The sequence below is a fragment of the Falco biarmicus genome, chromosome 12 (genome assembly GCF_023638135.1).
Source record: "Falco biarmicus isolate bFalBia1 chromosome 12, bFalBia1.pri, whole genome shotgun sequence".
Lineage (NCBI taxonomy): Eukaryota > Metazoa > Chordata > Aves > Falconiformes > Falconidae > Falco > Falco biarmicus.
This window is the reverse complement of record NC_079299.1, coordinates 19,877,286-19,890,091: the sequence shown is the minus strand read 5'-3', so window position 1 is coordinate 19,890,091 and position 12,806 is coordinate 19,877,286. Positions and strand designations below refer to the sequence as shown.

Genomic DNA, 12,806 nt, shown 5'->3' with positions numbered 1-12,806 from the left:
TCCGGCGGCGGCGCGCGCTCGCCTCGGCTTCCGTTGTTCCGCTCGCGCGGCGCCCGCCTTCCGCTTCCGCCTGCAGAGCGGGGGCGGCCGGCGGCAGAGCGGCTCCTGCGGGCCGGGCCGGGCCGGGCCGGGAGACAGCGCTTGGGCGGGGCCGCGGGCGCCTTCGCTGGGGGAGCCGCAGTGCCGGGGCGGTTGGGAGGCCGGGCTGCCCGCCGGCACCGCCTCGGCGGCAGTGAGGGGCGAGCCGCCCTGCGCGCGCCCCGCGAGGAGGGGAACCGGGGGCGCTGCGCCGGCCCTTCACGGCTGCGCCCGCCCGCTCGCAGGCGGCAGTCGCCCCGGCAGCGATGCCCGCGTTTGTAAGGGACCGGGCACCGGCCCAGGCGGCGGGGACAGTTACCTGCCTGGCCCTCGCCAAACGGCAGCTGATGTTTCACCTGCCCCGTTGCTCCCACCTGCTGTTCCTGGGCTGCGTGCACAATACGCGTTCCCGTTGTCCAAGTGTAACGGGCCGCTTCCCGGGCCCTCGCCAAGCGGGATGAGGCCTCTGCGAGGGGAGCACGGGCTCGTCTCTGCGTGACCATTAATTTCTGCTGTGCTGCATGAAGCTACAGTTAGGCCCTCTGAGTGGCAAAGTGCTACATGCTATTTAATTCCATGCTTTAGTTAGCAGAAATTAAATGTTGCCTCGAAAGAAGTAAAAATTGCGTTGTCCAAAATCAGTGAGAATTTAAAATAATTTTTCACTAATTTGTACATCTAAAATCTTTTAACATTTTTGCAGGCTACAAGAATCACTAAGTTTTTCTGTAGTAGTCTGTTCTTGGATTTCATAACAGAAAATATGGGTTTTGATTAGTTCTCAGTATGGCAAGCAGCAGTAATTTTGTTTTTGTAAGAAAAACATACCTTGCCCATTTCACGATAATAATGTAACTAGTTTGTCGATCCCAGTGGGTTTTTACTAGTTCCCTGTTTATTAGCCCAGCATCTATCACATTGTGTACATTTTTGTCAAGCATCTAAAAAAAAAACCAAGAGCTATCCCAAGCTTAGCAAACTTGCTTAGAGTAACTTTGATTTGAGTACTAAGCAGAGAACCTTCAGCAATAGCCTGCTGCTCCTCATGTACTTGCCCAGTGAACTAACCATGCACACCCTTTGACTTACTCATCTGATTTATGAACTATCCCGGTTTTAATTACTGGATTCCATACAATTGGGTCAATAGCTTTTCCAGTCACACCTGTACTTTGAAGCATAGCGAAGTCTGAATGAAACACCGCATGTTGATAAAACATGAAGTTACATGCTTGTAAAATGTTGAGACTTTCCTTGCCAATGGTTTGGTCATAAAGCTTTAGATGATACCTCTGTATTGACAGAAAAAGTTTTAGACAATGTCACTTAGTCTAACTAATTTTTATACTCACACGATCTAATGAGAGATTCTGAATTATAAGTGTAGTTAGCACTTGTGCTTCAGATGTTTTATTTGATTTTAAGTTCCTACTTCAGAACACCAGCATCAGAGGGGATGTATATGGAAAACACAGTTTAGCCATCAAAACCTACGTAAGCTGGAATCAACTGACTGTTCTGTCTCATGGGTGTAGCTCTCGTGCTTCTTGGCCCTATTCTCATCCTACCAATTTCAGAAGATAACATACTAAAGTTATGCTACAGTGGTCTTCAAATTAGAACTTCTCTTAATTGCTGCTGTGAGGTGTTCTGCAATATTGTGTACTTTTTTTAAAAGTAGGGTGAGGTTTCATAAGTCAGCTGAGCCAACCCTTCTGCTAAAACTAACAGCTTTACTCATTCAGGAAATTAAGGAGCCTTAAACTGGCTCCTTATTTCTGCTTAATAAACTTGGCATAAAACCAACAGCACTCAAGAAAAATCTTTGCTACTTTATTAAGCTGAATTAGCCTGCTTGGGGCAGGGTGTGCAATGTCAAAAGCCCCACATCTGGGAGGAAGAGGACTGTGAGATCATGTGGTGACTGCTATTAAGACAGCTCACTTAACTCAGATCTCACTCCACACAGTGGTAACTATATGGCCCTGATAAAAATGACCTAACATACGGGAAACTGATCAACCACACAAGGCACAAGACAAGGAACAGGCTAGGTATTAATTCTGGAAGTATAGGAGGGTAGAAATAGAGACTGGAGCCATGAACCAACAGTGTTTATTTGTTGTAGAAAAAAGGCAACCTGGAAAATATTCAAGAAGGGAAAGAATCTATTCTATATGAATAACACTGACAAGGCACCACCTAAAACACAGTATCTGTAGATACTGTAGAGACCAGCCAGAAAATATCATACAAATGACAATTTGAAATATCGGGGTTGCTTCCCTAACAAACAGGAAACTGAAAAAAGACTATCTTTTGAGTTACTATGTCTACCTTCCAATGAATTTATGATTGCTTGCACATCCGTAGGTGGTATTAAGCAGAGCAATAGTTTTCGCATTGCTTTTTCTAACACCTAAGGCTCAGATGAAGCATATAATCTATTTTACTCATTTCCAAGAGTAAACAAAATTATCTTGGATTAAGTTTTATGAAATATTTTTTCATGTGGAACTGTAAAATTAATGAGTCCATATAAAATACCTTGTTAAAATGAGGCAGGCAGAATTAAGGATTTTTCAGATAAGGTGACAGGACAGCAACACTTGGCATTTAAGTAATTAAAATCTACATTAGCATAGTAGAAATCAAATGCAGTATTTTCTACATTTCTGTTTTAACCTATAGGCCAGGAAGTTATTAATTCCAGACATTATAGTTAAGTTGAAAGTTATTATTAACTCCGCACATTATCGTTGACAGTTATTATTAACTCCGCACATTATCGTTAAGTTACTAAAACATCCTGCTGATCAAGTCACACAGTTATCTTCACTACTGTACTCCCAATTCATACTCTTATCCCCAGATTTCTTCTCAAAAAAGAACCCACAAACCAAAACCAATGGCCTTTCAGTTATCTAGGATTCAACAACTGGCAAAGCAACAAGTCATACTGCTTTAGAATTATTTTGTAGTTTTCACCAATGCTTTATTTGGAAGTAAACTGCAATGCCGTTACACTATTCAGGTCACATAAACGAAGACTTAGCAGGAGCTAAGTGCTACTCAAACCAAAGTAAGATGGGACAGAGGGTTTTTTTCTTTCTTGGAACGACCAACAGGATTTCAAAGCTTGTAATGGTTTACCACTGTCTAACGGAAAACAGTGTAAAGTGAAATACTCTGTGTAACATAATACATGTTACGTTTTCCTGCTGTCTAGAGGTACCATTTCAGTAACCATCACTTATTTTGAGAAGGTAGATCAAAACATCTGCTAGTAGGAAACTGTTGTTTAAAATACTCTTTCTGATTCATTTCCTAATGCAGAATGTAAAGAGCATTTTAGTTAAATATAGCTCCAGACATTCATTGAAGCAGAAATTATTATTGGAAGACATGAGAAGGATCATTGCAAGTTAGCAACTATGAGACTTCTTATCCTGGCTCTCAATCCGCAGCCAGAAGCTGAAAGACTGAATTCTTTCTGCTGGATGATTTATTGCCTCCACAAAGTTTCTTGTTCCAGGCAAGGCTGTTTAAGGCTGCCCCTTAAAAGAGTTTTGCCTGGTATAATACTAAGTAGATTAGGACTTTCATAAACATGCTACTACTCAAGTCAAAGTGAGCCTGACATTTTATTTTCTAGTCTACAAACAGTGCATGAAGCCTTCAGGATCTTTTGACTTATTAAAAAAAAAAAAAAGAATATTCTGAAGGGCTTTTTTTTCCCCTCCCTGTTGAAGCTCATCAGTAGTAATACAGGAATTTTTCTTGTTAGTTTACATCTAAACAGCATGAAATCCAGTGAATTTCTGGTCGCATATGTTGTGATAGTGTTTATTGAAATATTAACATAATCAGTGTTCAAGAGGAGAATCTGTGTAAGCGCTCTTCCAAAAAAATGGTTGAGTATTCCTAATCGGAAACTAATTGCAGTGGCATCATAGGGCAAGAAAAAAGGAATTTAAGTACAGTGAGGTCCCAGGAGATAGCTTTAGAGGAGAGTGTGAACATGACTGATTCCTCTCCATTACATGAGAGTTTCACAAACACTGTTACAAATTTTCTCCAGGGGGCTGAGAGTGTGTATCTCTTATACAATATACTTTATTAGAACTAAGTGAGAGTCACCATGTGTTTAGGATTCAAAATTTCAATCCAGTAGCCATCCGGATCCTGAACAAAGGCAAGTCCTTTCATTTTACCTATTAGGGAAAAAAAAAAAAAAAAAAAGATGAAGTTAAGACTACATGACTAGTTGTTAACATCAAATATGAGTACTTGGATTTTTTTTTCCTTTTCCTTTTGCATGAGAATTAGTTCAAATTTAGACAGCTAAATCTGAAAACAACCAGATCAAGTTTTAACCAGCATTAGACCTTTGTATGCTATACTGTCAATCCTTCTCTAAAAAAAGCTATAGTTTAAAGCCACTCTGAAATTCTACGTCCTGTTGGTTGACATTTTCTGCATATGCCCCTCTAAAGTGTTCATCCTCTAAATTCAGAAAAATATTTTTGTGCTCCATGATGCTTTGACATATTCTCCTAAACTGGCTTTGCCAGTACAAAATCCTTTGTTCCCCTGCCCTATTCATACCCCATCATTCCTGCGTCCACACTGAAGTTTTATGTTCCTGGGTTTTGTCTGTTTCCCCCCACAGTGTGGTTCACAGTACACATTTACATCACTTCACAGAACACAGAAATGCAGGGCAGCACTGTTTTAAATATTACTGTTGGAAAAAATATTACTCATTAAAACAGGGTTCCCAAAAGTTGTCTTCAACAGTAGATCAGGATAGCAGAGCTTAACCTGTTATCTTAAAGTGTTAACCACACACTTTTAATTATACTTGCTTTATTAAGCTAATTACTGTAACAGAACCAACCTAACTCTCAATATATTCTAGCTGCAAAAACTTCTGAGAGAACAGTAGATGTTCGATCCAGTAATGTAAGAAAAACAATTAACATTAGGTATCTCAGCCTGCTCCACAAAACCCAAATGTGAAGTCCAAAACTTCCTCCCTCCTTGGCATTTACTGCATCAATTTTATTTCTTAATGTTAAAAAACAGCTTTTTGTCTCCCTGGCCCTTGACCGCTTCCAGAGTTCTTTCCTGTGATGTATTCCATTTACAGTCTAAGCTTCCCCTCCTACATACTTAAGAGTGTGCAGTGATACAGAAAGTCAGGATCTCTCACTTCAACTCTCTCAGGGTTCAACAGGTGTTGAACAAATTAAAAAGGGTTCAGAAACTCTAAAATGCTAGAAAAAGTTAATTTCTTAAATTAAGAAATCTGTGTTCAAGTTAAGTTCTCAGCTACAATTTTACATTTGCTTCAACTGAGAACATAGTGAGTAAGAAGAAAATCACTTGTCTCTTTTCAGTTAACTTGTTCTTATTCTTCTAATGAGGAATCTAGCAGATCAGTTCCAATATATGTAAACTGAAGCTTCATGTACTAATGTTATTTCCAAACTAAAAAAGCCCCCATCGTTAGTACAGGCAACAGTCTAGTTTCTATAGCCTGAAGGAAGAAGTATCACAGATTTGTGCATGCTACTGAGTGTTAGATGTCCATTTTGGAACGCATCAGTCATAAAACTCATGAGGTCTCTTCATGAAAAAGAATCCAGCTGAAGGACTCCTCACCACTGATTTCTGCATTTTAGGCTACTTTGACACAGCCTTTCTTTGTTTATGTACCTCTAGATATACGAGTTACACATTATACATTTTTTACCTAGTTATACAAGTCAAATATGATACAGACTAGTGAGGCTATTTCTACCAAAGCTGACAAACCAGTTAAAATGGTAACAGCTAGTAGGTGGCATTAGGTAGATTTAAATGAGAGTAGCTAGAAAAGTTAAGAATTACTCAGTTTTAATGGGTGGGAGTAATTATGTCTTCTGAATCATCTTATTTTCATACGAAAAGCACCAAACAGATGCGACGTGTGAATTTGATCCACATCAAAGTAAATTCTGCGCTAACTTCATACAGTAGCATACACAGTGAACTATGATAACAACAGAGCACGTGAATTTTACTGAAGGTCAGACTACATATAGAAGACATGTAACTGGATTGATTAAGTATTGTTATCAAGATGGATCTATTGCCAGTTTTGCCCACTGTGTAAGAAGGCATAGGGATAATTGGTTCTAGCACCTTCTGAGCAGTGACAACTACTAGAAACGTATTACCCAGCTTCCCAGAAGATCTACTATATAGAATATATTAAAAACAAGGAAAACAATTGACTTGCATTTCTGATCAAGACTTACCATCATCTGGTTTCTTCACAAATTTCACTCCTAATTCTTCAAACCTCTTACAAGCTTTATTGACGTCAGGGACAGCAATTCCAATGTGCCCTGTGCAACAAGGTAAAAAGAGTGAAGTACACTGTAAGTATTGCTGGGCGTTACAGGAAAAAGTTTGCTCAGCATTTCATGTTGTGCAAAAAGTTTACATGCTGTAGTCCACATAAGATGTAACGGTATACAAGAAAAACATTGCTTCCAGAAAAAAACCAGCATTTCAGGTATTAACATTATACTCCTTCAGAAAGTTGGCTTTTTGATAATGCCTTTTAAAACAGGAACTTTAAAGTTATCTCATCCAGTTAAGAGGAGAATATTAGATTTTCAATAGGAGAAAATGAGATTTTCAATCAAACTGTTTTATCTGTATTTCCTTTCTCCAAGCATGCCCACGTAAAAGCATTTTGTTGCATTTGCTCAGTTCAACAGTACCAGGAGTTTATCATTAACGCTGCACTTGTAGAGACTAACACTAGCACTATGCAAGGCCTGAGCTTACAAATCAATTCAGAAGCTTTAAATGTCAAGCGGCTAGACTGAATACGAAACTTACTTCACAAGCCAGTGACCTATCAAGCATTCAAAATATCAAATCAAGTCACATAAATACTATCCTCAGTGCTACAAACAAAATTCTTCTAGCTTAAAATGGGTAGTCAGTGGATTATAAAATAGAAATCCAAATGCAAATCAGTCTAAACACCGTGATAATCAGATACACAAGAGCAATTATTCTTCATTCAGTAGTTAATATTAGCATGTGTTTGCTTGCCAAAGGATTAGATTCTTTATAACTGTGCCTCATTACTCTGAAACACATTTGTTTACCTATTTTCACTGTCTTTCAAAGCATACATGCTGGAAGCGATAAAGGATGAGATACAAGTTCCCTTCTTTCCTAGTACTAGTATGTTTTCTTCAAAGCAACCTACTGGAGAAGTCTTTTCATCCATACAGGCTTCAAATATTTTCTCTGCTGGTTCTCATAAAAAAAAAAAACACCTACAGCATATACTTACCCAATAAACTTTGCACAGAATTTATATAGATGCTTTCTAAAAAACAGCTGAAACTCCATTTTCCCCAATACATGAGGGAAAAAATGTAATCACAATAAACCAAAGCTTAAAAACTACAAATACAAAAACTAAAGACCTACCGAATCCTCGGGGATCTGAATTGCCATTGTGATAAGACTGATTTTCATCATATTCAGTGCCCCAGTTGCTGTAAGAAGCAATTATAACATATTGAAGAAAAGCATTGAAATTAACAAATCCTAAATGTTCAGTTTCCTTAGGAGGATTTCTCTTAAGAAACCAGAGAATTTCAGCTGTTGGCTGTATTCATTAAACTATCAAGATTTTCCTTAGTCACAGGTCCTAGTGATAGTCTCGGAGCTAATCCAGTCATGTTCACAGCCCTTCACTAGTATTCAGGTTCTACCTCTGAATCAGTCAGAAACACTCCTGTCTCATTCAGACTAGAGAGCAGGCTGTGCTGCATGAGTCAGTTTATCTACCCATCACTAGGGAACAAACAGTGAGGGTAGTAGGTCCTGAAGCTAAGCATGACATCGTGGTATTTGGGAGATTTTTCCTGCAATTACAATCATTAGTAGCATTAACCAAATTGTCCTGTTTACGGGAAGGGTATGTTTTGACTTAATACCTCTTTTGATTAGATTCCAAAAGCAATAGTTATCTGTTATGAGGATGCTCTGGGGATCCAAAGAAAGCTCTAACCACACTGGGTTTTCCTAAATTCTGTGGCTTCCCTACGCAGACAGCATGCACACACAAAATATAGCAAGCATTATTTCATATTTACGTACCACTGTTCTCCTAGCACTTTGAAAGAGCTCTGAAAAGACAAAGATTAAGCTTGCCAAGTATTTTAAGGCTATATGACAGCCAAGATGTTTCCACAGTAATTATTACATTTTTTATTCAATCCAACAGGTTTTACACTCATCCACTTCTGTTTAATCGCTGTTAGCTAAATGTCATCTCTCATTATATTAATACTTACTGTGTCAGTTCAAGTGTAGCTTTTCTAGAGAATGTCCAAGCTGTTCTCTCAGTTTTATCTTTCGGGATATCATTTTTATCTTCATACGCCAGGAAATAGAGCGAGAACTTCATAGTAGGAAAGTCAAATTTTTGAAGCAGGCTAAATGGCAACAATTATTTTGCAATAGTAACTTATAAAGGTCATCAGGTAGCTTGCAAATAAACCAAGATGCCTCCCCCACGAGACAATTATCACTGATTTTTTGCCTTTCTGCCTGTAACCCACATCTTAAAGTAGCTACGTTTTGAACTATCAAATAGAAACACTCCAGAACACACTACAAACCTACACAAATGAGAAGAATCAGCTACTTAACAAGCCAAACTATCAGTAACGGAATAGCAAAGCCAGTACAAAGGCTCATGTCTTAAGGCTGCCTTTCTGTTACCTGTCTGTATTTCCTCAGGAAGATCTTTATGTCTATTCGCTTTAAAATATCACTAAGAAATAAAAAGATTTACTTTGAAACTTATTCATTACGGGGAGCTTGCTGACAAAGTTTAAGAACACAGCAGGTTTAAAAACAAACATACTTTTAGATGAAATATTTTTACAATTTTGATAACTAGTATAATAATAAAATCATTTCAGGTGTGACACTTTAAGCAACTAAAAAATACTTGAGGTATACATTTTTATGTAGGACGTTTAACCAGAACAAGCAGGCATGCAAAGTTAATTTCTTTTTGGCTTACTAGATTTATGGTTTTTTTTTCTTACACCCACATCTTCACTAAAGTGGAAGTAGTTTATTTTACTTTAGTCTGTACTCATTTCAATGTTAAAAATATGCTGGAATTTTGTTTTAAAACAATTAATTTCACATGTCAAGAACATGCAAAGAGCCTTAGCATAAATGTATTGGGCTACTGCAGGGCATCTGCCTCCTACAAGAGACTGAGTTTGGACCTTGTCTCCAGCTCCCATTGCCTTGGTCTCCTATGACCGGAGGTGGTCATAAGCCACCCCCAAGAACTAGTAAAAAACTTAATTTCAAGGCTTATGGTAATGATTCCTGAGTATAAGCACTGTCATAAAAGTTACCCGTTAGCTGCAGGCTCAGTGAACAGGAAGTAAGCAAGTTGTACACTGATAATTAATGATGTATTTAAGAAAAAAAGAAATTTCTAGTCAAGGCCAGTATTAGTTCATTTGCAGCTTAGTCATTAACTGTGCTGTGGGAGTTTGCAAAGACTGCCAGACTGTCCAGCTGGGCATCAGCTCATGGGCCAGCACTGTTTGTGTAGTTACACCAATTAGTATAATTACATCAAAATAACAAAACCCTTTTATTTTCAGAAGAATAGTAGGAAAAATCTAACATTGTGGCATACAACTTCTACTCACGTCATTCCAAGAACTCTTGTATAAAAATCCAGTGACTTCTTAGGATCCTTTACTCTTAACATTGTCTGCTGCAACAAAAAATCCTGTGGGGAAAAAAGATTTAGGATTTTTACATCAACCGGAATTTAGTTATGGGTATAAACAAAGATGCCAGTTAATTACAAATCTAAACCTAGCAGGTTTAGAAGCAACAAATTGAGTACTGCTTTAAGTGTAAATAAAACCTTTTGTCCTGTTCCTACACATACAGGTTTGTGTTAAATAAATATGTCCTTGTAACATAATATTTAAAACAAATAAACAAAACCACCACTGGAATCATTAGATCTATATTATCAGTGGTATCAAAAAAAGGGTATCAGTCATTCTTATACAGAGCTGTGCTGCATATGAACCAGTCTGCACGCAAGCACACCAGGCACGTGAATATTTCATATTGGGCTTCACCGCACAGAATTTGAATAAAGCTAAACTCCTGAACTCATTATTTTTATTTTTCCATTGCAAAGGCGTTGAACTTCTATCAAGCTCCATGATACCTAGGCAGCAAAACCAGCCTACAACTCTGTAAGGCTGTTTTCCTCAAGCCACTGGATAATTTTATATACCAAAGGCTAAGGAACATCTAAGTGGCTAACAGTGAATGGCAGGGCAGCCTTGACAGGTGTGCTAAAAATAAATAAAAAAATTAAAAAGACAGACATAGAACAACTGAAACGTAATGACAAGGTTCTCCTAATTTAAAAAATATATATCTTTGGGATGTTTTGGGGAATTTTTTATATTTTTTGGCGCCCCTGGCACGCCTGTCGAGGAGCCCCCGGTTGCCCGCGGCGCAGCAGCGCGGGTGCTCGCCCTCCTCCGCTCCTGCCCCGCACCAGGCGGCGCGGCGCTCCCCGAGCGGCAGGGCAGCCCCCGCAGGGCAGCCCCCGGCCCCCCCTTTCGCTCCCCCCCCGCACGCCGGGACCCTTCCCGGCCCCGTGCCGCCTCCCGTCCACCGCGCGTCCGCCCGGCAAAAAGCGGGGGAAAGGGGCACCCGGGGCGCCCGCGTCCCCCCCATCCGCCCCACCTTCGTGCTGGCATCCGGCTCCGAGCAGGCGCCGTAGGCCGCCTCGTCGGTAAGGCCGCTGAGCTCCGCCGGGGCCGCCATGTCGGGAGAGGAGGAGGAAGAGGAGGAGGAGGTGGCAGCGGCGCCTGCGGGAGGGTGGTGCTGCGTTCCGCTCCGCCCGCAGCCGGGCAGCCGCCTGGCAGGGCCGTCCGCGGAGCCGGGGGATGTCCCCGATCGGGGTCAGCCCTGCCTGTTCGCTCCCATAGGCGTCCCCGGCCGGGGCGTCGCTTAGCTGGGCGCGGAATGAAGCCGTGGGTGCCCCGCGCGGCGGTGACGGAGCGTGCCGCTGGCACCCGGGGGTACCCTGCGCACCTCTACCCGGCTCCCATGGAACGGGGCTGCTTCTGTAAATCCTTCCCACTGGCGGTGTCCTGGGGTGCTCTGGAAACCTGGCCTTGCACCTTCAGCCCCCCTTACACACACCCCCCGCTGCGCTCCTGGTGCGGGCGGGTGTGGGCTGCTGCCCCTGCCATCGAGCGCTGGCTGAAAGACTTCGAGCAGCGTTTGGCATCCTTCAGTTACCCAGTGACTTTTATATGAACAACTATCTCCGGTCTGAAAGACAAGAATAATATTTTAGAAACTCAGCATGAAAAACGGGATTTAATACTCTGGAAATTAAATACACTTTTGATAATTGAGAGGAAAGCACTTCTGCAGTGCAGAATTCTGGCTGCGTTACTTCAGTGACTTCCACAGCTGCACGCACTTGGGCAGCGCTGCAGGCTGGGGCAAGGGGCTGGGAACTGCTCGGTGGGAAGGTGGGAAAGGGCCCGGGGGGCTGGTCAGAGCCGGCTGGGCATGAGCCAGCTGTGTGCCCAGGGGGCCGAGGGAGCCACCAGCTCCGGGCTGGTGTCACAGACTGTGTGGCCAGCAGGGCCAGGGCCGTGACCGTCCCCGTGCTCGGCCCTGGTGAGGCCGCACCTCGCACCCTGGGCTGGGTTTGGGCCCCTCACTGCAGGGGGGACGCTGAGGGGCTGGAGCGTGTCCAGAGCCGGGCAGGGGCTGGGGCCGGGGCTGGAGCACCAGGCTCACGGGGGGCGGCTGAGGGACCTGGGGGGGGTTGGCCTGGAGAGGGGGCGGCTCAGGGGGGACCTTATCGCTCTCTGCAGCTCCTGGCAGGGGCTGTGGGCAGGGGGGGTCGGTCCCTTCTCCCAGGTGATGGGGGACAGGACAAGAGGAAACAGCCTTATGTTATGCCAAGGGAGGTTTAGATGGGATATTTGGAAAAAATTCTTCACTGAAAGGGTGGTGAAGCATTGGAACAGGCTGCCCAGGGAGGTGGTGGAATCACCATCCCTGGAGGTGACTAAAAACCACACAGATGCAATGCTTAGGGACATGGTTTAGTGGTGGCCTTGGCAGCCCTGGGTTAATGGTCGGACTTGATGATCTCGAAGGTCTTTTCCAACCTAAATGATTCTATGGCTTAAAACGAAGCCCCGCGCCAGGCAGTTTATGGTATCAAGCCATGCGTGTCGCTGCACACAGCTCTTGGGTCGCCAGCACAATCTTTACGACAGAATCACGGTTCAGCTTCTGGGGACCGAACCGTGGTGAAGCCGCAGCGGCGCCTCCGTATCTGCGGCTCCCGGGCGCGAGCCGGGCCGCGGCAGTCACGGCCCCGCGGACAGCTCACCCTTCGCACGCGGTCGTCGCCCTCCGCCGCGCTGTGTAGCCCCGGGGCCGAGGCGGCGCGCGGGGGCGGGGGGGGCGGCGCGGAGGGATCGCGCCGCCGCGGCCGTAGGCAACGCTCGCTCGGCCCTCTGAGGGGGCAGCGGCCGCTCCCCTTCCCCGCGTTGTGAGGTGTAGCTGCAGCCAGGTCGGTGAGGCTCTTCGCCTGCATCGCTCTGCCA

At 43.2% G+C, this 12,806-nt stretch overlaps 1 protein-coding gene across 1 annotated transcript; it reads right to left on the bottom strand.

The window, feature by feature from the left end:
- Positions 1–2,177: 2,177 nt before the first annotated feature.
- On the bottom strand, positions 2,178–11,068 carry GLO1 (glyoxalase I). The gene is made up of 6 exons (XM_056356758.1): positions 10,912–11,068; positions 9,843–9,925; positions 8,454–8,594; positions 7,582–7,649; positions 6,384–6,473; positions 2,178–4,292 (listed from the first exon to the last, which is right to left on the bottom strand). Exons 1-6 carry the CDS (start codon positions 10,990–10,992, stop codon positions 4,204–4,206), a joined length of 552 nt encoding a protein of 183 aa, XP_056212733.1. The 5' UTR covers positions 10,993–11,068; the 3' UTR covers positions 2,178–4,203.
- Positions 11,069–12,806: the final 1,738 nt, after the last annotated feature.

Excerpts from the sequence above, each read along its gene's own strand:
- GLO1 (XM_056356758.1), bottom strand. The coding sequence starts at position 10,992 with ATGGCGGCCCCGGCGGAGCTCAGCGGCCTTACCGACGAGGCGGCCTAC. Across the intron at positions 8,595-9,842 it reads ACAAGAGTTCTTGGAATGAC|CCTGCTTCAAAAATTTGACT; the intron begins GTGAGTAGAAGT and ends GTTGCCATTTAG. Across the intron at positions 4,293-6,383 it reads TGTGAAGAAACCAGATGATG|GTAAAATGAAAGGACTTGCC; the intron begins GTAAGTCTTGAT and ends TTTCCCTAATAG.